The following is a 26,540-nucleotide window of genomic DNA, read 5'->3' as shown; positions in this document are numbered from 1 at the left end:
ATGGCTTCTTCTTCTTCTTGGGGTCTCTGATGAAGCTCCGATCTTGGATCTTGTCTAGTTGCTATTGTCAAAAAGTGTCTCAAGCACCAATTGAACTCTAGCTGGCCATAAAAGATGATTAGCGCGGCCAACTGCCAGCGGACAAAACGAAAGTAAACAAAGAGTCCGTAGATTTGTATATTGGTATTCTTCGTAGATTCGTAGACTTGTAGATTTCGTAGATTTTTGTAGATTCGTAGGCATAACAATGGTCGAGGGCTCTTCGATTGTCTCGATTATTTGCATCGGTTTATGTCTAGCATATATGATATGTGGTATCTGGTATTGTATAGATCGGATACATTTGTGACAATCCATTACCATTGGTAATTGCAAGCGGAAGTCGTGTATTTTTGGAGGCTCTCGATCGAACGTTTAAGGCCAAGATCTCTCGATTGATATGCTTTGATACTTGATGGACTAGAGACTTGAGCTTTAAGTTTTTTAAGACTTGAGAATGGAGTGTTGCTATTTTCGGCTATTTCGCTCGCCACGCTTTATTAGGAGGCTATTAATAGAGGCATGATTTAAGAGTTCGCCATCGACTTTTCCATTTTTCAATTTATAATTTTAAATTTAAATGGCGTAGATGCTCCAATTGAGCGGCAGGCAGGCCATAAATCTCGCGGATAAGCTTAACAATCTCCCACTCACAGCGATTGGATGGCTTAGAGGAATATGGATTCCCATAGTAAATCCATTCTGGCGATGAGAATGAGTTTGAGAACGGATGATGGAGCACCTCTCGACGAATGGCAATGGAACCTCGAGTGGTCTGTCTGTCTAAAAGCGTTTTGATATGTAGATGGGTTATAAGAATAGAATGGAATGTGCTTTTTATATTCTATATTCCCCCATACGTTATATCATTCGTGTATTACATCCTGTTGTGTGTAACTGAGTGTACGAAAGCGTTCTTGTAATTCAGATTTAAACTGCGCACGAAACACCGAAATCTTTCTTTCATTAACTTTATTTCCTGGTCAGCGAAAAAAATGGTCTCAATTTCAAATATATTCACACAGCATTCGGGGGGCTTTATTCTTTCGTTTATTCATTTGTAAATGGCGCACATAAAAAATATATATCTGTATGTATTTCCACAGCCAGGCTGTATAGTACTGTGCATATTTAATTTATATCTGGCAATCAGCATCATCATCATCATGAAAATGCCCCACCATCTTGCCACATTGCCCCCTGGGTGAAGCACACAAAATAAATACGACAGTTCGCTTTTGGGGCTTCCTGGGATGCGGCGGAATCAAACGGAACAAAATCAAAATGTATATCTGCATATAGATGGGACGACTGGCGGTCCTTTGTGCCGGCGAGAAAAAACATAAATAGTTCCAGGATCTGGATCCCCATCAGTCGTCCAGCTGGCAGAGGCAGGCGGTGCCCCGGTTAATCCAATGCATCGGCTTCCGGGAGCATCTGAGCTGCAGGTACATCACGAAATTGGTCGAATGGCCGGTGGTCGAGAGGACGCCCCTCCGTTCGCTGGTCTTGTAAACGGGACAATCGTAGATGGCCTCCGGCTCAGCAGCGCCGCCGGTGGATCGAGGCAGATCCTCCAGGGCTTTCAGCACAGGCCGTAGGTAAATAACCGGCAGGGTGTCAAACAGGATCTTAGAGAAGGATTCGTCCACCTCCTTGGTCTTGCGATTCCAACGAGCGCCCTCTATGAAAATTCCCTGCAGAAAAAAATTGTATAAGTAAAAGAAAGAAAACTTAATTTAATGTACAAAATTCTAAACCCATTACCTATAATCATAAAAACCCATAATACCGAAAATAAATAGTTTATCTAACTCTGAGAAGAAAAGTAGTATTGTTCTAAATTAAAGAACAACTCAAAATAAATATTTGAAAGCTTTATAAATCTCTAAATAAAATTATAAGATTTCATAAAACATTTCGAACTTTTTATAATTTTTTAGCTTGGGAAAATACAATATTTAATTCAATACGATTCCTAAAACAAAACCTTCATAAAAACCTAAAAGAAAAGCAAAACATCATTTATTTTATAGAATAATTTTAATGTTATTCAACTGATAAAGTGGGTTATATTTTAACCAAATTAATTATTATTAGCTAATGTCTAATTAGCAGGCAGTGCAGGAAACGTGTGTGCTTAAAAATAGTCTTACTTGAATAAACTTGGTCTCATCGTTGACCTCTTTTTGTTCCTGTTGCGTGTGTGGGAATTAAATAAAATTATAAACTCGTTTCAGCAGAGTTCTATTCGTATCTGTTTTTGTTTGCATAATAAGTTGGCTAATAACGACTCACCCGGATGTAGGCTCCCACCTCGGGAGTTCCAGGGACCTGCACCTCGAACTTGGTCACCGCAAACTCGATCAAGATCATGTCGATCTGGAAGCGATTCTTTCGCGAGTAATTCTGCAGCACGCCGGTGATGAAGGACTGGGTGAAGTAGAAGCCGGATATCCAATAGACCATCGGTTCGCCGTTGTCTATCCAATCCTGGAAGAAGGCCAACCTGCGGAATGGTTGTGGGAAGAGAGTTATCTTATTTTTCAATTTATTAATAAATATTAAACATGCGACAACAATGGGCAGAGGGTATTGGGCATTGGAAAAGGGACTGGGAATGGGAATGCACACAAAGCAGGAGCGGGAGCACACAAACAGCATTCGTCCTTTGATGTCAAAAGCAAATAAGATTTTTGCCATGAATGGCAGTGGCAGTGGCAACCACAGGAGGAAGAGCATCGGATGTGTGTGCCGTATACATTTATTATATTTGCACAATTGAGGCAAAGAACGAAAGGAACGAAAACGAAACGAATATAACTCGTAGCAGGGCGCACGCGGCATTACTGGCAACTCAGCTCAATACACAATGCCATTGATGGCGGTCCGAATGTCTAGAAATACTACAAGTGCACTTGGAAAAATAAATAATTAGGTTTTAAAAAATATAAAATAATATTTAAAAAAAAAACATATTAGCAAAAGATACTGAAATAATTATCAAAAATATTTATACTTTTCAAAAACTTCTATGAAGTTCAATAAATATATTAAAAACCACAAGTGCACATAAAAAAAAATAATTTGCTAATTTGCAATTTTTTTAGAGTGCACAAACATGACTTCACCAAAGGGCTAGGGAACTGGAGGACTCACCGGGCCAGAAGGTCGCTCACGTAGCTGCCCAATGGCTTAAGCGACGGATAGCTTTTCTTCAGCCAGTCCGCCGGCAGCTTGCCAATGACCATCGAGGCGTGTGTTCGCTCCAGCTCGGGTATCATCGCAATCTGGCCGACCACCGCCTTGCCCACGTTGACCAGGCTCTTGCGGATGTACGAGAGCAGGCGGTTGAAGCGAATCAGTTCCTGGCGGAGCACGGTGTTCATCGAATTGGTGTAGATCACGGGATATGTCTTGGAGACCTCGTCGATGTCGAATTCCTCGGGCAGCTGGCTCAGCACCTGCTTGCAAATGGCTATGGCCGGATCCTCCTTGGCGCCGCCCGAGGAACTGGCCTTCACCGAGGCCATCAGATCCGTTTGGGTCAGCAAAACGCCACTAATGAGCTGTGGAAAATAAATATAAATAAATATTTAAAATTTATTTTGTAAGGACTTACGGCATTGGTTTCCTTGACATTACGATTAATGTCCGCATTTTCATGCAGTCCATAAACCTCCGGATGCGGACTCAACGGGAAACTGGACACATACTCTATGGAGTTCAAACGAGTGGGACTCAGGGGAACCAGATAGTTTCCAGACTGAGACAAAGCATAGCTAAAAAAAATGAATTAATATTTATTATTAAAATTAGGAACTCGACTTACTTATCCTCTTCTATGGTATTGGGATTATATATCATGTTAAGTAGCGATAATATCAAACGACGATCCTTATCATCCGTAACTCGACCTCCATAATTGCATTCTCCCGTCAAATAAACATGTCCTCGGAAAGGAATACTCTGACTTTGTGTGATGAACATCTTCAGCTGCAACAGTGAAATTCTGAAAAAGAAAATATAATGTAAAAAATATAAATTCGGTTTATAAAAAGCTCTAATCAAATATCAGTGTCCCAATAACCAGTTTTATAAAGTTAATTTGTATAATTTAACATGCTATTAGTATTCAGTTTACATTTCACCGAATGTCGTTTAGTAATAAAAATTTAACAGTAAAACCGAGCAATAAAAAGTAAACTCTGGTTTTAAGTATAGGCAATAAATATAAGGCAATAGGTATACCTCTATAAAATTATAAAATTAAATTCAATAATATAAAAAAAATAAATTTAAAAAAATTATATAAAGTTTTTCCAAAAATTCTATTAAAAATAGTTAGATTTCTAAATGTTTAATTAAAAAATAGGTTTTATTTGCTTACTTCAAATCCGACTCATTGAACTCGTAGGGGATGTTCCATCCCAGGGGACCAAACTCCCTCCTCTCCTGGACGACGGCATGGAAGAATACCAAGGCGAAGACCCCCCTCAGCCAGCACTTGTTCGCGCTATCCGAGAATAGGAAGGCGTTGGTGAAGAACTTATCCCTCATTAACGGATCCGAGGTAAAAGAGCGATGCATATTGGCCCTCAGTCCCTTGGGCGGTTCGTTTGTCATCTTCACGGAATTCTGGAGTACCGAAACAGGGAAGACGGCACTCGGGTACGAGGTGCACCACAAACGATAGTCGTGATTGGCCCCGTCCGTCAAGGTGGTATCGTTGCAAATCCTCTCCAAATCGCCCATCCAGCTGATGGCCACATGACAATTCTGCAGCACCACCCACTGGCCATGTCGCGCCGCCTCCGTGATCATCTTCTCCGCCCGCGGACCTTGTCCTTGGCCCAGCGAGATGGTTTTCAATCTGTTTTCGGGACCAAAAGGTGCTTAGCATAAATTTCTTTAAAGGAAAGCAGCAGGGGAATGGGGATATGGAATACATATATCGACAAGGCGCACATGTCGCGCTTAATCGAAAACAAGCCACCTTTACCACCGGCAGCATCACCATCGGCATGGCACCCACATCCTCATCCACATCCCATCCCATCACCCATCCACATCGGACACGGAAATATGAGCCACCACTCTCGTTAATTAACTTACTTGTCGTACATGTTGCGTTGTTTGGCGAACATGAAGAGACTGGCCATGGGATCCGATCCGGCCGAGAGCAGGAACACCAGCGGAATTTTCGGCGAGCTATCCGCGAACGAGGCCGCCAAATCGAAGGGTGGCGGCTCCACAAACGAGCGGTCCAGGTTGCGCGTAATGAAAGCCTGACAAAAACCCGATGGGGGATGGGGAGGGGGATATGATATTAAATGTGCACTCCTCCGCCCAAGGGGCATTCGAGGGGGATTTTTGGGGGCTCAACTTACCCGCACGGCGGGCACCAACTTGTCCGGCCGGAGAGCCTTGATGACGATCAGGAAGTACATGTCGTTCACCGCGTTGTGCGGCGCCGGCAGCTGCAGCTGGTCGGGATTGCTCGCATCGTAGAAGGCGTGCCAGGCATCAGCATGGGTCTCCATCATCTGGGGCAGGTTCTTGAGGCTGAGGAGGAAAACAAGGGGAGAGAAAATTAAGGAAGATTCATCAATCTGCACAGAGGAAAACTTAGTGGGATATTAAATAATATTTAAATAAACTTACAGGAAAATATAAACTTTTCCATGACACAAATAAAGTATTTTAATATTAAATTATATTATATTTATATTCACAATTTTAAAGTATGGTTTTTTAAAAATATTAAATTATTGAAAAATTACTTCTTTTCAAGATAAAATTGTATGAGACAATAAAGATAAAGATACTTTCTAAAATTAATATTGTCACGAGACATAATTAGCATAAATATTTCCTAAAACTGTTTTAATTTCCTAGAAAAAAATCAATTGAATTTCAAAAAAAAAGTTTAAAAAAATACTTTTCAGCATTCTTTTAATGCATTTATGTTCCCCATCTTACCCTTCCAGATCCGCTGACCTGCAGATGGCCGCCCAGGATTTATCGGGCAGCCAAGACCCCAAGGGATTCGCCGGAATTTTCTTGTAACCAATGCCTCCCGTGAGGAAGAAGAGCAACGCTCCCTTCTCCACGCGACCCTGTGAGACGAGGATACCCAGGCACATGACCAAGGAGATGACCAGTTTATCCTTCTCAAACAAAGAGCGACACACATTTGTATAAATGGACTTGGTGAAATAATCATTGAGGTTCTTCAAACGTTCGCTCAATTGATCGGATTTTGGTGCCTTCAAGATTGTGTTGACAAAGAGATTGAGGAACCAGGACAAAGAGTACTGGTACATGGGATCCACATTCGCCAGTTCGCTGATGCAGAAAAACAGAATGGCCGAGTGCTTGGACACCGGAATATATTGCTGTCGAGCAGCATCGATCTCGATTTCTGTGGCAACCGCAATCACTTGCTTCTCTTGAATGTCCTCTGAAAGGATTTTACTCGACGAAAGGATGTTGATGGCGTTCTCATCCTCCAAGACGTTGCCTTCCGAGGTGGAAAGAACCTAAGAAATAATACAAATAAACTAATATCAGAATGGGAAAAGAGGACTAAATGTTTTTTTTAATGTTTTAAAAATGTTTTTGACTTATGATAAAATTTTTAATTATAACTTTTAAATTAAAAATGTTTTTGACTTTTAATAATGTTTTTGGATATTTTAATATAATATTGCTTGTAATATTCTATTTTTGCTTTATTTTAATAAATCTAATTTGCATAATTTTGAGGTTGTAAAGATCTTATTATTATTATTATTGCAAGCTAAATTTATGATCTATATTTTATGTAAAAAACAGTTGCGATTTAAGCGTCCTGCTTCCAGTTAATTGAATTGTCATTGGCCAGGCACAAAAGCATAAATTGCTAGCCGGTTCTCTAATTGAATCTGCGGAGCATGGCCAACGGATTGGAATGGAAACTGCCGGAGTGCTCAAAGAGCATGTGAGGAGGGAATAAAAACATTTATTATGCCAACAGCAGTAGCAGCAGCATCAGCAGAAGGACCAGAATCAGCAGGACGAACTGGAGCAGGAGCAGCCAAGCCAAGCCAAGCCAAGCCAAAGAGCCTTACCTCTAATATCTTCGATTCGATGGTGTACAATGCATCACGATTCCTTGCGGACTCAATAATCAATTGTTCCTTCTTCTCTTGCAAATCGGGACGCTCGTGAGCCACCACAATCGCCAGCAATTGTTCGCGTAATCCCTGTTCCGTTATCATGAAATTTAATACTGTTACCTAAACAGAGGAGACAAAATGGAGAAGGCAGGCACGAAAGGATCAGTATGGAATGGTATATGCTAGTATGGGTAGTGGTGGCACGTAAAATGGAAGGAAAACTCAAAATAAACACACAATGTGCCACAAAAAAGGAGAGAGAAAAATTGTGGGTGGGTGGCTAAAATATAGAGATGGTTAAAAGGAAAACTGCTGACAACAGTTGCAGCATAAAAAACGGCAGCAGCAGGAGCGAAAAGCTGGAAAAATTTTATAAACACGTCGAGAAGGAGGAGTCGGAGGAGCAGTAGGATGAGCAGGAGCATTGGGATAGATGTCCTCGATGTTGGGGCTTTGGCTGCTAGTTATGCAGACACGTACATCACCATTCCACATCCAGAGCCACATCCACATCCACATCATCGTCAATGCCAACGAAAATTTGCATATTCCCTGCCGCCTGCTGCATCTCGCATCCTCCCAAATATATCAATTTAAGTTGGTCGTTTTATTACACAACTAACGTCATCATTGCCGCAGACTGAAGACTGCAGACTGGAGTTCCCCATTATCCCAACCCATCTCTATTTTTCCCATTTTTTTTTAGTACAACTTACCATAACCATCACTTCCGGCGGATAACGCGGATTGCGGAGACAGGTCGTTATGTAAAGACGAAAGTTGGGATTGTATTCTATCATTTGGTCGCCGCTCTTGATAAACAGACCGCCCTTGTGCTTGATGATGTTCTTCTCCAAAATGGGCGTCAGATTCGAGTCGAGCTTCTCACCTGTTCGTAAGCGGAGATAAAGAATGGAAATTATGTTGGGTATGGAATAACTCCTAACCAGAACTCACCCACATTCTCGATGAGCACGGGTTGGCCAAAGGTTATGGCCACCTCTAAAACTTGCATATAGTTGGCATCACTCTGCTTGATCACCTTCAAGTTATTGTTCTTCTCCATGTTCTTGATCCATTTGTTGGCTTGGACTGAAAAAAATCAAAATAATATAGGAAAGATTTACTGAAGTAAATTCAAAGATTTTATACTCAAATAAAATAAAATAAATAATGATAATAATTAGCAATAACAATTAATAGTTAATTTAAGGATTTTCAACTTTGGATTTAATTTTTTACAAAATCTTTTCAAATTAAATATGTTTTTTATTAATATTATATTTAATTCAATAATGTAATGTGCATTTTCAAATTCAATTTGCTGTTATAAATTTTACTATTCCATTTATTTTTTTTAAGAAACACCTACCCTGCGGATCGATGAGCAGAGAGTAGCGACTGGAGTTGGTCACTATGATGCCGTTTTCCACTGAAAAGTTATCTGCCGGCAAACCAGCCAAGGACCAGGCTCGAATCGTCATCGGATGACCCAAAGTGGTGGCCAGCGAAAAGGTTTCGCTGCTGGGGATGTGTTTGCGCAGGCACAGGGCATTCCAGTCGTCCAGAATATTAACACGGTACTAGAAACAAAGTACAGAGGTTTTTAGCTAAATATGTATGCTAAATGTATATAAAGCGAGAGGAAAATGTCCTGTCAGCCGTCTAAAAAGCGGGCAAATTGAAAAGGACCAAAGCAAAATGGAGAGAAAAATCAATGTCACGTGCTCATGCATATTAAAAACCTTTATGGAAAAGCTTCCAGAGAATGGAGAACGGGGAACCGGGGGCGTGGACCATTAGCTGTCATCGCTGGACAAGGACATATGTAAAAGCAAACCGAAAACTCACCTCCGTGGTAAAATAGCCGAGGTAAGCGGTGCAACCGCCGGCGAGCAGGACATCGCCCACAATGTTGCTAATGGATTCGTGCAGATTCTTGGCCGCCTCTGACCAGCGAGTCTTTTCGCCTCCAAGGCCTCCTAGAAGCTTTTCAGCTCTGAAAATAAGAGTTAAAGATTAATAGAAAATTTAGAATATGTCATGTTATCGATGATGTATCGATATTTACACAAAGATCGATATAAATATAAATTTTAATATTTTGTTGTGATACATCGATATTGGGTTCAATATATCGAACCACATTAAATTTGTAATTTCCATATTTTGACTTTAAATGCGATATTTTTCGATTCATAAAATTTCGATATTTCAAAATGTACGATATTTTCGATATGATCTTAAGTTCGATATGTTATATCGGACTTTACCTCTCACCTGTTCAACTTTTTCTCGCAATTGTCAATCTCATCCTCTAATCGCTTCTTTTCGCGTGATTTCTCCGCAAAGAAGTCGTTGAGCTTCTGCAGTTTGTCCAGAATAACCTGTAGCTCAGCTCGTTTGGCATTCAGCTTCTCCATTTGCTGGGAAAGCTCTCCCTCGGCCTCAGCCAAGGCAGCCTTTTTGGGCATTACTATCCGGGCCACCTTATCATAGACATCCATGGCCCTCACCCAGCGGCAAATGCCCTCGCAGGCCATAGAAGCCGCCTTGATTTTCTCCGGCACAAAATCACGATCTGCTATGTACTTTTCTCGAATCCTTTTTATAATGGGCGGTGGTATGTTATCTTTGTCAAAGGTTTTTAACGAATCCAGGAACTTCATGTCGCTGAGCATGCGCATTGAGGGACCCCAGTAGTCCTCAACCATGTGGCCACTGGGATCTGGCTTTCGATCGGGTTTGATGCCTCGGATAACACAGACAGCCTCCATGGTTAGTTTAACACCGTAAGGAGGATTCTTCATGGATTTCACTATGAAAATATCAGCTGGTTTTAGGGTATTCAAGGCCTCCAAAGCTGCCTCCATGGCGGGAATGGCCTCGGCCAAGTCAGTTTCACAATCATCTTTGATGGCCTGAGCTGCGGCGGCAGCTTCATTGGCCGCCGCTTCATCCGCACCCACCACTTCCTTCTTTTTCTCCGCCTCCGCCGTCTCACGTTCTATGTTCACCATAATCCGATCCGTTTCCTCGGAAAGCACTTTCAACTTGGGCTGCAAATCATACAGATTCGTTTGCATTTCACCCACCTGACCGGCGGCAAAGTCAAGTTTCTCCAGACCTGTGGTATAACGATCTCTGAGACGGGTAATCTCGTCCAGCTTTCGGGTATAGAAAGTGCGAAAGGCTTTCAGTAACTCCAAATATGCAGAGGGTGTCACATAATTCCGGCGATTCAACTCTAGGTAACACTTTTCACTGGCATCCACCACGGATTGATGGAAGTACATGACGCAGTCCACCAGGTCGGCCTCCAATTTGGTTAGCTCTCTATCCCCATCAACAGTTTCGCGACGCACCTGCTCCTCCTGGTCAGGATCGGCGGGGTCCTTGGTCTGCTGAACCTGCTGCTCCTGTTGTTCCTGCTCTCCATGCGGCCGATTCAGATGCATCGAGGTCACGAAGTAGACTCCCACCCGGGATAGAGCCTCCTCAGGCCATGGCATATACCAGTCGATGGTGCAGCAGTTGATTAGCGAAGGATAAACGCGAATGCGCTCCTTGAAGGAGTCGCCGATGGGCGAGAAGGCCAGTGCGATGTGCAGTTGCTCTCGTATTCGATCGATGTAGTAGGCGTACACCTCACTGGGCAGCGTGTCCAGAACCTTGCCCTGCGGTGGGGATTACATCTGGGGTTAGTTAACACTCATCGAAGGTTTTTTTGTTTTTGTGCAAAGGGATTTGGCCAAGGGAGTTGCATTTTGAGTTTTGCCAAAAATACATTTACCTTTCGTGTAGTCAGTGATGGCAAATATGGCCATTTAATAACCAAACTTAACTTTTTGAAAAAAATAATTTTGATAAAATATCATTAACTTTCCAAATTTTAAAAAAATATTTAGGCCACAAATTATTATACATGTAAATACTAAAAATTCAAAATATTTAACATATTTTTAAATTTTAAATGGAAATATGATTTTATACGAAGCATTTTAGGTATCTTAAACTTGGTATTTCATTTTTATGCTTTTCTATTGACTTAAAAAAAATGTTATTTTTTTTATAGTTTATTTGTCACCAAATCCATCTGGTGGCTACTTTTTTTGCTTTTTGGCTTGACAACACTTACGCTTCCCTTTTCGCACTCACCAATTGTTTGGCTACATTTGCCATATTCTCCATGATGGTTGCCTTGTCCTCCAGCTGATAGAGATTGGGCAAATCACCGGTATTAAGTATGCCATTGATATCCTCCACGTAGCCCTCATCCGTTGCCTTCAATCGACCAGAGGTGGAAACACCGAGAAATAGAGAGACAGAAGCGGAAAATTCACAATTGTGCAATGCAAATGGGAGTGCAGTTCGAGTTGCAGTTGAAGTGGAAGTTGGCATGGCAGTTTGGTAGGCAGAATGTAGAATGGAGTATGGAGTTTGGAGTTTGGAAGGTAGCTGAAGTTGAGCTATGCTGCTGGCCAAATGCATTTTTATGTAGCCGGGGTAGAAGGGCTACTGCCCTGAGATCCTGGGACATGCATTTTGCATTCGCCTAAGTGGCCTTGTCCCAGGACTCAGGATTCAGGACCCAGAACTCAGCTCCCCGTTGGTCATTTCAGTGTAATTGTTAATTAATATCTGCATTGGGGCTTTGTTGGCACAGACGACAGACTGAAAACTGAAAGGGGGTAGATAAATCATTGATTGGACGGCCAAGGATTCCGAAAACATTCTAATGCATCGAAAAGTTTTCCATCGAATGGAGAGGAAAGGAAAACCCAATCCGATTGGACTTCGAATAAAGCATTGGCAAACAGAATTAAAGCAGTTTTAATCCGGTCAAATGGCTTCTTATGGATTTCTACATTTGGTCACGCTTCATGGTCAAATGGTTTTCGGTGGACAAAGGGCGCATTAGGCGAATTTGGAGCAGTATTATTATGTTTGGCAACAATGTGTAAACACACCTGCATATTGTTTTGGCCTACGTTTCGATTGGCATTTTGGCCATGCTAATTTATTGAGCCACAATATATATATTTCTTATGGCCTGGGAAGGCGACAAAACACCACCTTTATTTCGTAGCCCACTCATGTGCTCTTGATTTGCCATAATTTTGAGCCGCTGCCTATGCAAATTGCTGAGCAATAATCAAGTTAGTTCAACAATTAACCTAATTATAAATGCAAATTCTCGGAAAACAATGAGAGCGGCTGTCGAGCTTCCGTATTGAAAACTGATTCGAGCCAAATTTAATTGTCCCGACGAAACTCGTGCGACAAAATTTTCAACCAGACAACGGAGCTCTGCTTTATTTCCAAAAGTATTCAAATTAATTTCAATTTAATTTATCAATTTACATACTCAGATTACCGAGAAGTCAGGGGCTTTATGGGTTTATTGTTCCCTGGCCTCAGTTTTGATGTCGAGCCGATTTACAACCTTATTAAAACGCCATTCTGATGGATTAGCATATCCCCATCAACCGCTTCCAACAATCTGTCTTTTTTTTACGAGAATCGAGAATCGGTTTCCAGTTAACTCACCTGTGCGTCGGAGAAGAGGAACACCGTGTGGTTGAGATTGAAGCTGGCCGACATGAGTATCTTCTTCAGGTCGTCGCGCCAATCCGTGATGGTGTAGCTCTTGGACACCTGCACCGTCATCAGCCGGCAGTCGGCTATGTAGGCGGCCAGGCGAGCGGAGCTCCGCCGTCCTGATCCGCCCATGCCCACCATCAGGATGTTGCCACGCGGCATTTGAAGCACCCGGGAAACTCTGGAAACGGGAAAAGAAAAAAAGATGGATTAGTTTAGACATTTGTAGTACATATGTAGGTATAATAAAATCTTGAAATGAATGGGTTTTAAGATATATAAAATGTATTTCGAATTTACAAATACATTTCTCTAATAAAAAAGGTTTATTGACAACCTTAATTTGTTTTATTATTTTGTTTGAAAACTCAAAAATAAGACTAGCCAATTTAAATTAATTTTTGTAAATAATAAAAACTAAAAGTCTTAAATAAATAGTTTAAAAATAGCAAAAATTACTTATTTATTTAACCTATTATGTTATATGATAAATTCATCATTAAAAAATATTTTATAGTAATAAAATGTATCTTTAATATATCCCTTACAGATTCTGGGAGTATTTGTCTTGAAATATTTATGTATAAAAATATTTAAAATTATTAATATAAATGATTGTTTAAAAGTTAAATATTGTGACTTACAAAAGCAAATTTTAATTTTTAAAAAATCTTGCATTAAGTTCGGAACAAAATCCCTCTCAAATTTACCTGCTCACATGTTCGATGGCAAACCGGAACATGACCAGATCCATGGGTGAGCTCGAGAATGAGTTGTACTCCCTGAGATAGTACTTCATCAGTTTCTCCAACTTCTCATATGTGTCGCCCTCATCGTAAAACTTGGGTTCGGCATCGGGTTCCATATAGTTCCCATAGAAAAGGTTGCGGAGATCGTTGTCAGTCAGTTTTTCACCCGGTTCGATGCGTTCGCCAAAGGCCTGTTCCAAGGGGAATCTCAGATTGGACTTGCACGCATCCACGGCCATCAGGAGCAGACGATCTCTATCTTTTTGATCCACCAAACTGGAAACAAGAGTTATTAACGTTTTTAATATATTATCAGTTATCAGGCACGGCAGACACATTAACTCACCGGTCGTAAAACACGCGATAGGTTTCGTGGGCCCACAGGCGACCCAGCTTCTCGGGATCGGGCATCCGCTTCGGCGGCACCATCACGATGCCCTGGAAGACGCGGGTGATGTCCCGCAGGGAGAAGGAGTAGTGCGACTTGGCCGGCGTGGGCAGGAAGCTGCGAATCGCCTCGCGGTATACACTGACCATGGCCTCCGATAAGCCCTGCGAAAAAGGAGATAGCCAGTTTTTCACATAAAGGTGCAATAATAAAAACCCCACAACACAAACAGTTAAAGGAGAGCCAGAGACAGTCGAAGTTTTTTGGGGAAATGAAGCTATAAAATACGCCATTTTAATTTTATTATGTTCGCTGCGCTTGGGTGCCAGCCAAGCTCGGCGGACGACACATGGATGGACCATTGACTCCACTGACCAGACAATCATCCTCCGGTCGCATTCTGCGTGCGGTTTTTACACGAATACAAATTGGCCAGGGACACGGTTTTTAAAACAAAGAAATATATATTTTTAAAATAAAATTTGAAGTTTACAGGTTGCAAAAAAAAATTTTGATAAGAGAAATAAATAAATATTATAAAATAAAAATTAAAGAATAAAATTGTGTTTATTTTAGTACTTATTATTTAAATTATTTTTTCATATAGCACTTGGGTTAGGAAATATCCAATCCGCATTTAAATTAAAAGTAACATGTGGCATTCAAAAAGTGTAAAACAAAAAATTGTTCTGAAAACCCTTACCCACAACCATTTGTTATCATTATTTATTTTTAATAAAAATAAAATTTACTTTTAAATATTTTTTTCTCACTGCAAGCTGTTGTTTTGGGCTACAAGAGACAGAGATACGTACGCGGGAGAGCAGAGCCACCTTTTCCGGATAACCCTTGGAAAAATGCCAATCACCAATCGTTGTGAATATTCGAACGATGGTGGAGTCCTCAAAGGAATCGACGGCCACCACGAACATGTGGCGATAGAGACGCGGGAAAATGAAGTTACTGCCACCCAAAGTGCCCATGGCGCACATCAGAGTCTGTCCAGCGATTCCGGGTGTTCATAGAGTTGAAGGGAGTGGGAAAACAAGACGGGTGAACAGAGATGAAAACTTTACAGATAACTTATGGCCAGTTTATGGACGGAATAAGTTGTCAAACTGGTAACTGCTGCACCTACCATGTCCACCAATTCGATTTTGGTGGTGTCTACCAGGTCCGACCAATAACCATGATCCAACCAAGTGCGGAGGAGCTCCAGAGGAGCCTGTGAGCCATAGGTGTCCTTCGAGGGCATGGCCACATCATCGCAGAAAACCGTGCACTTTAAATGGGGATTTAAATTAAACACAGGATTGAAAATTCGTATTATTTGTACCAGAGCTTTATCGATATTTTCGATATTTTCACAATATCTTATCGATAACATCGATTTTTTGAAGGAAAACACATCATTATAAAAATGTTTATATCAAAATGAAAAAAAAGGGTTGTTTCCCATAAACATCGATTTTTTAAAAAATATCGATAATTTCGATTTTTACTCTACTTACCTTCTTGCCCAATGAGGGTCCAAAAACTCCCTTGCGCCGCCTGTCCAACTTGCTCATGATGGTGTCCTGTACCATTTGAGCCGAGGTTCGAGCCGAAAAGTTAATGACATTCACTAGATTTGCAAACTTAGGCATAGCCAGCAGATTGCTTGTAATAATAGCACTCTTTCCCGTTCCCGTAGGACCGACAACCAACATGGCGTATGATTTTGAGATGCAAAAGTCCTGCCAGTAGGAGATATAGCCCGTTTCCTTAGTCGGGACGATAAGTTCGCTAATCTGTGCATTTTCGGGAAAGGTGGCCGTGGTTCCCGAGCTATCGTCACTCTTCTGCCAGGTCCACCAGTTCTCGGCCTCATCGAATCGGTAGTCCAGGAAGAGCAACTTCTCGGGGAACATTTGCCCTCGATTCAGCGAAAAGTACTTGGGTTTCGGGTAATTCTCGTTCGAACCATAGATAACCTTGCGCAACAGGGTGTCAAAGTTTCGCTGACCCTGATAGGTGAGCGCTGAGCAGTAAGCCCAGGCAAAACAGAACAGGAACATTTGCTGAAACCAGGCCTGATTGAACTGCTTGTGCTTCTCGAGGAAGTGTAGGAAAAACCTCGAAAAGGTTTGATACTGATAAATGGGGGAGAGCTCCAACATTTGCTTGCACTGAGGCAGAAATTCTAAGGCCGCCGGCACCAACCACTCGGTCATGTCCTCGAATAGGGTCATGTAGATATCACTAAGACCCACTCGGTTAACCAAAACATTGGTGAAGCTCTTGTGAAGGGCCCGCCAACCCAATTGGGATGGTTCCATATAGATCATTCCACAACGTGAAACTGTAGCAGGGGATGCCTGCTCCAAGTCCGCCGGCTCGAACATCATGTTCATCAGCTTGGTCATTTGCATTATTTCACCGGACATCAGACAGAGCTTTTTGTTGTCATCCAGCACGGTGTTAAGATTCTCGATCCAAACCGCATCCACGGGGCCATCGAACATCACCCAAGCCCTTTCGCCCTTGGGTCCTTGGACCTGCTCCCTGAAGGTCTTGGCCAGCACTCCGTCGTACCACTCGTGGGAAACAGGATCGAAGCGTCCGTACAGTTGGCCCATGGTGATGGCCTTCGGATTGATGATCCGGAACGTGACCGGGAACTCCTTGAGCGTCGCCTCCTCATCGTTGGACACGTTGCGCAGTGTCTGGGCCAAAACCTAGAAGAAAACAAATAATAGACACACGGAAAAAAATATTATTTACAATTATAGTTGAAATTATAAATTTTTTACATTGAGAATATATTGATATATCGTGTGTCGACATATAATTCGATATTTCAACGTATTCGCGATAAATCCATGTTATGTTTGAAGTAATGGACCAAATTTTTTCAATAGTATCAATCAATTTGATATTTTAAAGTAAATTAAAATAATTTTGAAATTTTAAAATTTTGATATATAAAACTTAACAATATTTTCTGTAAGATATTGAGCTTGCATCGGACTTTGCCTCTTGATATACATGTCTATTACGCAGTCTATTTCCATTAATTAAAGAATCAGTTTTTTTACTATTTTTGATATACATAAAAAAAAACAAAAGTTAATAATCTGTAATTAATTATTCCTTGTGCAGATTAAGTCGTTTGTTAACTCATTAATTCCAGCCCATTTAATTGGCTGGCCGGCAAAAGTAATAAGCGTCGTTACTGAAATTCAGGCTGCCCACTCACCTGGTAGGCAGTGGTCTTTCCGCCCATCGAGCCACCCACTATCATCAGGCCGTGCCGCACGAGCAGCATCTCGTATATCTGCAGAATTTTCTCCAAATACCAGGGCGTCGCCTGCAGATTCCGATCCGCCAGGTTGATGTGCAGCCACTTGAGTATGTCGCCACGTTGCGGCTATCCGGCGTAAATAAAATATGAAATGGTGGAAAATGGTATGCGGGCAGTTAATAAATGTTGAATATGCACACTTTGAATGTCTATCGATATATAAAAAAAAATAAAAGATATATATTACTATAGTTTTGGATATAGTAAAATATCATAAATATTATATGTGTTTAAATAACCTCTGTAAATACATTTTTCCTATTTATTTATCATTTAACCATTATCGAATTAATTGGCGGCGCTTGCAGGTCATTACACCTGAAGAATGTTAATTGATTCAAAACCGATGACAGATAATATTGCTTACCATGGGCAACTCAACGCCGGGAAAGAGATCCATGTAGATGCCGATAAAGAGGGAGATGTCCTGCTCGAGGAATTTTGGCAAATTGACATCCACAATGGCACGCAGCACAATCTCCGGCTCCGGCAGGTCAGTATAAAGTCGTCGCAGCGAGGCGGAGGCCAGCAGAACGGACTTTACGGCGCGCATTCCTGCCAAATAAAAGTACAGTGAGACATCAGTAAATATAATTGGCAAAAAAATTGGTTGTAAATTAAAAAAAAAAGAATTTTCAAGAAATATATTGCCCTAATGGGGAAATGAAAATCGTTAAAAATAACTATATAACGAACATTACAATACAAATCTATGTAAACAACCCATTACCATTTACATTTATAATAATATATATTAATATTCTCTAAGTAGTTTTTTAATAAAATTTTAGTATTAAATATTTTTACATATATTATATTATTATTACATTTAATAATGTCTATTAATATTTTCTAATAATGTTTTTTTTTAAATCAATCTTATTATTACAAAATGTTTGTCCATATTTCCCTTAAATGAAGTTTATTACTTTGATCGAAATTAAAGATCATTTCAGTTTTCTGCTTTCTAAGTTCCAATGTATTTTTCTAAGCCCAAGAGATCTGCAGAAGTTCAGGAGCGTGGGAAGTTGGAGGTTTTGGGGCATTAGCTTGACAGTTATGCGAGCGCATAACTCAACGTGGAGTCAGCAGGTTCTGGTATTTGCTATTCGGCGATGCCCGGTTGCCGATGGCGTCGACGAGACGGGGTGTCGTAATACCTGGAGTTCAGGCTCCATTCCCTTCGCATCCCAGGCTTCTTCATTATGGAGCCAGGGAAATGCTAAACTTTCGCAACGTTGCAAAAACAGCTGGACAGGCGGCAAATGCGAATGCGAGTGGTAGTGAGGGAGGGCAACTAAATGTACAAATAGTTTTTATTATTACTTGGCAGAGCGGCAAATACAATGTGTGTGTGTCTATGTGCCATTTGTCTCTCACACACGCAACATGCACAAAAGCGCAGCAGCGAAACTTGCAAGAAAGTTTTTCAATTTAAACTCAAAATAAGATACTGATCAAATGTACTTTGCACATAAACTTGCACACAGCTGCCTTCGCCTTCGTTTCGCCTTCCTGCAATTGCAGCCAGCGGCCGGACAAAGATGCACACGCACACCCATGGATCCCAGACCCCAGAATACTGGAAGCTGGAAAGCTCGAACCCAAACCCAAACGGAGTGGCTAACACAGACATGTTGTAATGTCATATGACATGTTACGTCGTAAAAGGAGCAATATCTTTGCCTTGAAACAAGCAGAAGGATGCACGAAAGGCGATGGAGAAGGAGACACGCACGCAGGACATGAGACATCCGGAAAGTTGTATCCCCTTTAAAAACCATACCCATACTCTGTACTCCCTCCGAAGTTCTGCTGCATTTTCCACAGATGGAAGGAAAAAAACACGTGTTGTTGACTACTTTTGCGCCTTATTAGCCAGGTGGAGCAGACGCAGGACCAGGACAAAGACGACCATCTTGCCCCCTGACCAGGTCATGTCTAATACCAGCTTTATGCTGCGGAGTTTTTATGCCCCAGTGCATTCAGGGCGGAGTTCCCGGAAGCGGTGGAAATAAAGTGTACATTGATGCTCTGTCAGTCAGTAGAACAGATATTTCATTTATAATGATTATTAAAAACAATTACGAAATTCAATGAGACATTCACAAATACTATTTTATGTATAATCATTAATTTTTTAGAACATTTTATAATTAAAATTCTTAATTTATAAGAATATACTTGTGTCACTAGAAAAAAACAAACATTTTTTGTATATATGGACAAAGAGTAAACCAGTATTATTTTGACAAATATACAATCTTAATTCGTTATTCATTTTATTCTACATCAAAAAAATATATTTTATTTTAAAAATGTAACCCTTGTGCTTTTTTTACTTTTTTAACGTTTACATCATATTTTGTATCAGTAATTTATTCTCTAAAGATTTTCTCGAACTCTCAACTCACCGTAATCGTAATGAGACTGCGAGGACAGCTGCTCGGAGCACAGCTTATAGGCCTGCACAATCTTCTGGGAGAGATTCCGGGCCATGTCGAATCCGTTGGAGTACAGGGTGATCTCGCCAATCATGGCGTAGTCCGGCACCATCATGGCCACCGTTCGGAACAGGACCTTCAGATTGTCCGGCAGCTCCGTTCGTCCAGCATATCTAAGGATAAAATGGGGAAAGGAAAGGGTAGACACCGGGATTAGAGCCCCTTTGGGCAATCAAATTCATCAAAGTGCAAGTGCTAATGGCATAAATACTAAACACAGGCTCTCCTCACAGTTCTATTGGACATTTTCCCCATTTCCCATTCCCATTTCCCATTCCCGATGGCCAATAACCAATATGAGTGACTGCTCTTAAGAACGTCTGGTTGCGTGACAAATTGGCAGGCAGGAAAAAGCAAAGTGGAGTGAAGTAGGTGCAAAAAAAGCAAACTTCTAGCCGGCAGGAATGGCAAAGCAAAGCATAGCAAAAGCAAAAGCGACGTCCAATCGAAATTAAGACCTTCGCTGAATGGCGCAATCAGTTATGGCTGGAAAGGACGAGGATTCAGAACCAGGAACCAGGAGCACCAGGATTCCCAGAGCCTGGCTAATATGCATGTTTGTCGCAGCTGTTCCACATGCATGCCAAAGCAATAAATATCCCGATGGGAAAATCTCCAATAACGCAATAACTACCAATATCGGAACGCAGTGCGTCCACCTCTGTGTCTGGGGGTGGCTCTCTAATAGCCCTTTCCCCCTTTCAGCCGTATCTCCCATATGGTAGGCTTACAAAGTAACTAAATGTATTTTCAAATGCCCACAGAACAGAAAGGACCGGAACGGAAAAAAAACCAGGAAGTGCGGAAAAAATGCGATGCGTGAAACCGCAGCTGCTGTTCCCAGGCATCCCCAGAAAAACCCCCGCCACTCACCCGGGATTCATGGTTATGAATATGGAACAAGTCGGATCCAGTTTGAGCATTGTATCCTCGAAAAAGAATTTCACAACCTTGCGTCCGATGGCCCGCTGGATGGTCAGGATCTGTTGCGCCACCACGGAGAGCACCTCCAGCTCGATGCGATTGAACTCGTCGAAGCAGGCCCAGGCGCCCGATTGTGCCAAGCCCTGCAAGGAATCCAGAGAAATGGGTTAGAAATGAGGAGGAAGCAGTCAAAACAGCACGCTCTGTCCAGGAACAATCCCGAATAGGGCTGAAAAACGAAAAAAATAGCAGCACACAAATAGAAACAGAAATTCCTGGACAAACGGAACTGCACTCACAAAAAAACTAAGTGCTTTGAGTTTCTTTTAATAATACTGATAAGAATAATTCCTTCTATAAGTGAGGATATAAAAATCGGATTATTCTGAAATTCTTTATTTTTCGGGTTCTAGTTTAGGATGTTTGTGATTAATATAGTTATATTTATTGAATAATTTTATTAAATTAAGCCCCTTTTTGGATAATTTGGGTTTGAAGAACTATTTAGTCTTGATTCTAAAACATTTTCAAAAATTTAAGTTTTAATAATGATTTATTCTTTGTTCAAGAACTCGGGCCTAAAAATCCCTCTAAAAGTAAGGATACTTTTTTTCTGACTGTTTCAGGGAAATATCCACACAGTACAGTTCGATGGGGAAAAGTGGAAAAAGCAAACAGCAGCATAAACATTATTTTCTCTTTCTCATGGCTCGGTTTCTGTTTTCAGGTTCCTGATTCTAGGGTCGATATGGGTGATGGTGGTGTTCGTTCTGCGACTACGACCCTTTGATATGCTTCCTTTTGCATGTTGCAATAAATATGCTGTTTTATCCCAGCTGGACCCCGGCAGATCCCCACTCTCCACCACCCTCCACCAGCACAAATAGAACGCCAAAGCAGCGAACTGACCCGACTGCAAGTGCCATTCCATATACCATTCCATACGTTACCATATGCCTGAGTGGGCGTGGCAGGTCGGAAGGGGCGGAATCTATCAGTTATATGTCCCTATGAGCAGCCCGTTGGCAAAGCACCGGAGTTCCCATAGTTGGAGCTGAAGAAAAAGGTTCGAGTTTCCCCTAATTAGGGAAATCCTTTGTGCAGAACTGATGCAGCAAACTCTAACGAACTGATTTCTCTTCTCGGTATCTCTTACGTTTTCAATTATTGAAAAGGCAGCTTGAAATCATTTTATATCCAAAATGATGGGAAAATGTTTAAGACATAAATTTATTTTAGCTGATACACAGAGAAAAGAAACTCCATGCTCAATACTTAAATCAAGAAGAAGTGCTCTTAATCTGAGAACACTTTACCCCTGATTTCGAGAGAACTTGTTATCAAAAAAACCAAGCAGATTTGCTCTCGAATTTTTCGCTCTGCAGTTTTTTCAGTGAACAAGAGGAGATTTCTTCATTTAACGACGTAAGCATAAAAACAATCCAGTTTTAGAGAACTGAGAGATACAGAATCAAAAATAGGTTATTGTATTTCTACTCTCTAGCGCCAATAAAATTAGTTTCCTTATTAAACCCCCGAAAGCCTGTCAAAATGCTAACTAAAACCAGATATGCATTAACTAAAACTAAACACAGTCACTTATCAGTGGAGTAGCCAGTGGACAGCTGTTGCTCCTGACCGGTCGCGGGGCATCCACTTGACCACCTCAGAGGTGCCTGAATGGCAAGTGGCTTCTGTTGGTTCTGCCGCAAGGACTTCCTCCTTTTTTTCCCCTACTCACTCCCTACTCCACCACAAAGAGTTTACATTCTGTTGCGCGTTCGCACGCTTTTTGCAGCCACTGTTGTCCCTACAACCGATGCGGTTGTTGTTGCTGCCGTTTCGCTTGGCCTGGCCATTGTACAATTAGCGCCTCTGTGCCACTGGTGGTGGTGCAGGAAGTGGTGGTGTAGGAGGTCCTGTAGGTGGAGCTGTTGTGTTAGGAACTTGTTTGGCCAGAGCAACGCAACTCGATGGAGCTTGGCAAAAAAGGTGGCTGCCGTTGCCTTTGCACACTTTGAACTCCATTGAGAGTGGTTGGCCGCCGATGGCAACAGTGATGGGAAGTATCTCTATAGGTAAATTTAGGTACATTCTATCTGAAAATGTTAATCACTATAGATATATAATATATAAAACCTTACCATAATATTAAAAATATAAATCAACGATAAGGAGCAGAAATGTTTAAATTAATTTACTTAAGCAACCAAAAATATGAGTTCTTCGAAACACCAGAGAAATACTTTAAATAAATCTTTAGTCTTAGCACATTTAGAAAAGAAAGTTTACTATACCCATACATTTTCTTGGATATTTTATAAATATTTTAATCTTAGTTTCTAGTACCTCAAACCACGAAAAAAAAAGTACCCTTCCCTTCCCTACTGCTAACCCAGAAATGAAGCCATCCTGTTGCGATAACTTTTAGCATCCATCGGATGCGCCTTTTGTTCGGTGCGACAGCCATTGTTGTGGTGCCATTTTATTTGCATTTAATTTATTTACGATTACTTTCTGGGCAGGCAGAGAAATTGCTCCGGCACATATTTCGCATATTTTGTCAATTGCAAATTATTTTATTGTCGCAACATTCTGTTTCCCCAGACATTCATTCCCAGGCCCCCGGCAACTAGAAATCAAAAAACCGCACCGCCAAATCGACAAAGTGGGAGAGCAGAGCATCGTGTGCTGTGAAGATTTACGACTTCCTAGAGATTATTAGAACAAATGCCAATCCAGTTGGTGACAAAGAGCAGAACGACTTTCTAAAACCCGACTGTGCGGCTCTACGACGACTCTGCTGCTCTAAAAACCAGACGCAGAGACCCAAATTAAGCAATAAAAAGAATAAACAAATGTCCAAACTCAAGTGGATCCCAATCGCATAAATTCATTAATTTAAATTGAGCAAGAAGCGCGCGATGGCAATTTATGGGCTCTCCTATCGACGCAACTAAAGTTGCCGGTTTGGGTCGAATCGTTATTAATACAAATCCCATGCAAATGAACAAGAACTCTGGGTGATCACTTTACCCCTTACCTAACCACCTACCTCGACTACCTATCAGCTCATCGAATGGCTCCCGTGTTTATGGGACCCACTCTGTTTTCGGGGGCTTAGGAACTATTATGCAATTAGCCGTGTGAGCGTATTAAGCGATTAGAGCCTATGGGCAGCATAAATTTTACTACAAGGTTTCAGCACCCACTTAAGATGTGCGTGTGTTTTTGGGGGCTTGCGAATGGGATGGGGATGGATGTCCAGGAGGCTACGGTTAACGACCTGCAAATAAAAATTTGCATAAACTTAAGTGGAGGCGCACGAAAGTCGAATGTTTTGGGAAGGTAAGAAGGAAGGGTCGGCAGTCGGTGGTCGGCCATTACTTTCGCAAACTGCCTAATTAGTCAACAGGGGAAAATATCCCCTCGCTGCATAAATTTCAATAAACATATAAAGCCAGAGAGAAGGGCGCATCGAAAGTCGGCTCCAGTGTGTCTGACATGAGTCCAATTAACTATGCTCGTGCGGCGGTATTGAAAGTCACGATTGTTGCGTGTGCCGCCGCATCAAGACGGGTTCTTTGACGAGATTAATGTGCTCCACTCGACTCGCTTTTTTCGGGGGCCATCAATTAGAAAGCAGTCGGGCAGCAAATCGTAGACAGAGCGACGCTTAGAATCTCACGTTATCTTTATCTACACATATAGTATAAACTTAGAATCTAGAGCTTGAAAAATATTGAAATTATCGATATTTTCGATAATTTTATTAATTTTTGTAGATTTTTTTCCTTGAAAACATCGGTATTATCGACACTATATTGTGAAGTTATCGAAAATATCGATGAATTTCAAGCTCTATTATAGTTCCGATTTAGATGGGGGAGACTCACCTTGAAGAACTTGCCCAGCGCCTTGTAGTCCAGTCCATCGGAACAATTAAAGACGACACACTTCTTGGCCACCGCCTTGGCCAGATCCTTGCAGGTCTCCGTCTTTCCCGTTCCCGCGGGTCCTTCAGGTGCTCCACCCAGGCAGAGTTTTAGGGCGCCCATCAAAGTCCTGCATTCGGATCAGATCGCATAGGGAATTGGAGAAAAAATGGGTTTATTCTTTAGTACAGAGTAGCAACAAAGAGTTGATGGATCGTACATATGGAAAGGGCACGATTTTAATATCTATTTGGAATTTTTTTATCCCATTCCTCACGGCAGCAGCTTAAAAAATTGTCATTTATGGGTGGTTTTTCTGACCTAAATAAAAGCTTTGGGGGAACTTGGGTATATTGACTAGTGAAATGAGTTAATTTTGCATTTTAAGAATACAATTCTAAAATTTTATATACATTTGGTACCTATATCTATATTTTAAATAAATTTTATTATTTTATTTACTTTAAGGCTATAGGAAAGACGTTTTGATATTTATTTTAAAAGTTTAAGACCAAATAAATAACTTAACAAATATATGCTTTTCTTGTGAAACTCTCCACCTTATTTAAAGATACTTTCTCATTCGACTAACTATCATATCATTGCTCATTTTTTGCCGCTTGTTTTGCAAGTTCATATTTTTATCATATTGGCAGTGTCCCCACTTTGGTTGCTTGTGCATATATTTTTTAGCTTTTCCGGCATAGCCCTACAAATATCTATATACACTCGGTAACATTTTTTGTTTGTCTGTTTGTCCTTCCTTTTTTAACTATCCAAGCATGAGTGTTAGTGTGCCGTGTGTGTGTGAAAAACTGTCCAACATTGATTTATTTGTTTAATATAAAAGTTTTATCGGAAACCCCATTAAAATGTCCTTTCTGCCGGCTTGCCAACGACGGCCTGCCTGCCATCCTGTGCTGCCAGTTTGTGTGTCCTTCCTTTAGTCCTGAAAATAACCCCCTTATAGCTACTGTTGTTGTTGTTATTGTGTGTTTGTCGTAGGCAGCTTAAACATCAAAAAGGTTTTCAGCTCTTTTTGCGTATTTTGTTTGGAAAAATGAAAATAAATTTAAAATGCAGCGAAATAAAATAAATATTTTCCCAATAAACGTGGCTGGCTTCTCGTCTGACTTTTAGATGCACACACACAGTATACACAGTATGTGGAAAGGATGGGGGGCTTTTTGTGCCAACGGTTTGTCAATTAATATTTTCGATATTCATACATTCATACACAGGAGCGGAGAGTGGGGTTTTGTGGGATTTGTGTAAGATATATAGTATGGTATAGTACACGGGATAGTACCCACCGGTAGCAGCGATCGGTGAGGGGAGTGACCACCAAACGGGGCAGATTGCCCAGGTATTCCATGCCATATTCGACATCTGTGACCACCATGCTGACGCACACCCAATCCTCGTTTTCTGCGGAAATATGTTCGGGGATTTATGGTTGTGGTCTGTTTGGTAGAAAACGTTAAGCCCCCAAGTAAACTCACTCTCGTTGACCTTCCAGTAGTAACGCAGCTGGGAGATCCAATCAAAGTCCTGTATGTTCGAGATCTTGCAATCTGTAAGGTACTTAACCACATCACGGTCTGAAAATATAGAAGAGAGAGTTTATAGAACAAATTATTGGATTTTTTAGTATTTTCTTGAGAATATATGTTAACCAATTGTATTACCTAATAGATTTATTACATGGGAATTACTATGATTACTACACAAAATGATATTTCGTTGTAATATCTATTCAAAAACAAATAATTTGTATACTTTAATAAAATAAAAATTCAGGTAATAAAAAATGTAAAAGCTCAAACCGAAATCTCCTGCGGTTTTGTTTTTTGGTTTTGTGCTTTATTTAATTATGCAAACGTGTTCGGTTTGTGGT

The 26,540-nt window shown here is 41.0% G+C and overlaps 1 protein-coding gene across 1 annotated transcript in view; it reads right to left on the bottom strand.

Annotated features, from left to right (window-relative positions):
* Nucleotides 1-1,052: 1,052 nt before the first annotated feature.
* Nucleotides 1,053-26,540, bottom strand: part of Dnah3 (dynein heavy chain 3, axonemal) — a 40,131-nt gene continuing 14,643 nt past the window's right edge. Inside the window, exons 24-52 of the mRNA XM_017158839.3 lie at nucleotides 26,146-26,244; nucleotides 25,957-26,071; nucleotides 24,605-24,773; nucleotides 20,658-20,851; nucleotides 19,695-19,897; nucleotides 17,648-17,835; nucleotides 17,176-17,346; nucleotides 15,449-16,654; nucleotides 15,076-15,219; nucleotides 14,753-14,935; nucleotides 13,896-14,101; nucleotides 13,511-13,825; nucleotides 12,750-12,981; nucleotides 11,358-11,483; nucleotides 9,480-10,876; nucleotides 9,051-9,198; nucleotides 8,572-8,782; nucleotides 8,157-8,291; nucleotides 7,916-8,088; nucleotides 7,152-7,319; nucleotides 6,022-6,581; nucleotides 5,430-5,604; nucleotides 5,155-5,327; nucleotides 4,430-4,912; nucleotides 3,872-4,051; nucleotides 3,662-3,821; nucleotides 3,199-3,608; nucleotides 2,338-2,548; nucleotides 1,053-1,736 (exon numbers count right to left, since the gene is read on the bottom strand). Of these exons, the coding sequence (XP_017014328.2) occupies nucleotides 1,410-1,736; nucleotides 2,338-2,548; nucleotides 3,199-3,608; nucleotides 3,662-3,821; nucleotides 3,872-4,051; nucleotides 4,430-4,912; nucleotides 5,155-5,327; nucleotides 5,430-5,604; nucleotides 6,022-6,581; nucleotides 7,152-7,319; nucleotides 7,916-8,088; nucleotides 8,157-8,291; nucleotides 8,572-8,782; nucleotides 9,051-9,198; nucleotides 9,480-10,876; nucleotides 11,358-11,483; nucleotides 12,750-12,981; nucleotides 13,511-13,825; nucleotides 13,896-14,101; nucleotides 14,753-14,935; nucleotides 15,076-15,219; nucleotides 15,449-16,654; nucleotides 17,176-17,346; nucleotides 17,648-17,835; nucleotides 19,695-19,897; nucleotides 20,658-20,851; nucleotides 24,605-24,773; nucleotides 25,957-26,071; nucleotides 26,146-26,244 (8,462 nt within the window). The 3' untranslated portion in view covers nucleotides 1,053-1,409. The remainder of the gene's footprint in view (nucleotides 1,737-2,337; nucleotides 2,549-3,198; nucleotides 3,609-3,661; nucleotides 3,822-3,871; nucleotides 4,052-4,429; nucleotides 4,913-5,154; nucleotides 5,328-5,429; nucleotides 5,605-6,021; nucleotides 6,582-7,151; nucleotides 7,320-7,915; nucleotides 8,089-8,156; nucleotides 8,292-8,571; nucleotides 8,783-9,050; nucleotides 9,199-9,479; nucleotides 10,877-11,357; nucleotides 11,484-12,749; nucleotides 12,982-13,510; nucleotides 13,826-13,895; nucleotides 14,102-14,752; nucleotides 14,936-15,075; nucleotides 15,220-15,448; nucleotides 16,655-17,175; nucleotides 17,347-17,647; nucleotides 17,836-19,694; nucleotides 19,898-20,657; nucleotides 20,852-24,604; nucleotides 24,774-25,956; nucleotides 26,072-26,145; nucleotides 26,245-26,540) is intronic.

The sequence above is a fragment of the Drosophila takahashii genome, chromosome 3L, assembly GCF_030179915.1.
Source record: "Drosophila takahashii strain IR98-3 E-12201 chromosome 3L, DtakHiC1v2, whole genome shotgun sequence".
Classification (NCBI taxonomy): Eukaryota; Metazoa; Arthropoda; class Insecta; order Diptera; family Drosophilidae; genus Drosophila; species Drosophila takahashii.
Note: the sequence above shows the minus strand (reverse complement) of the source record. Positions and strands in the feature narration are given on the sequence as shown.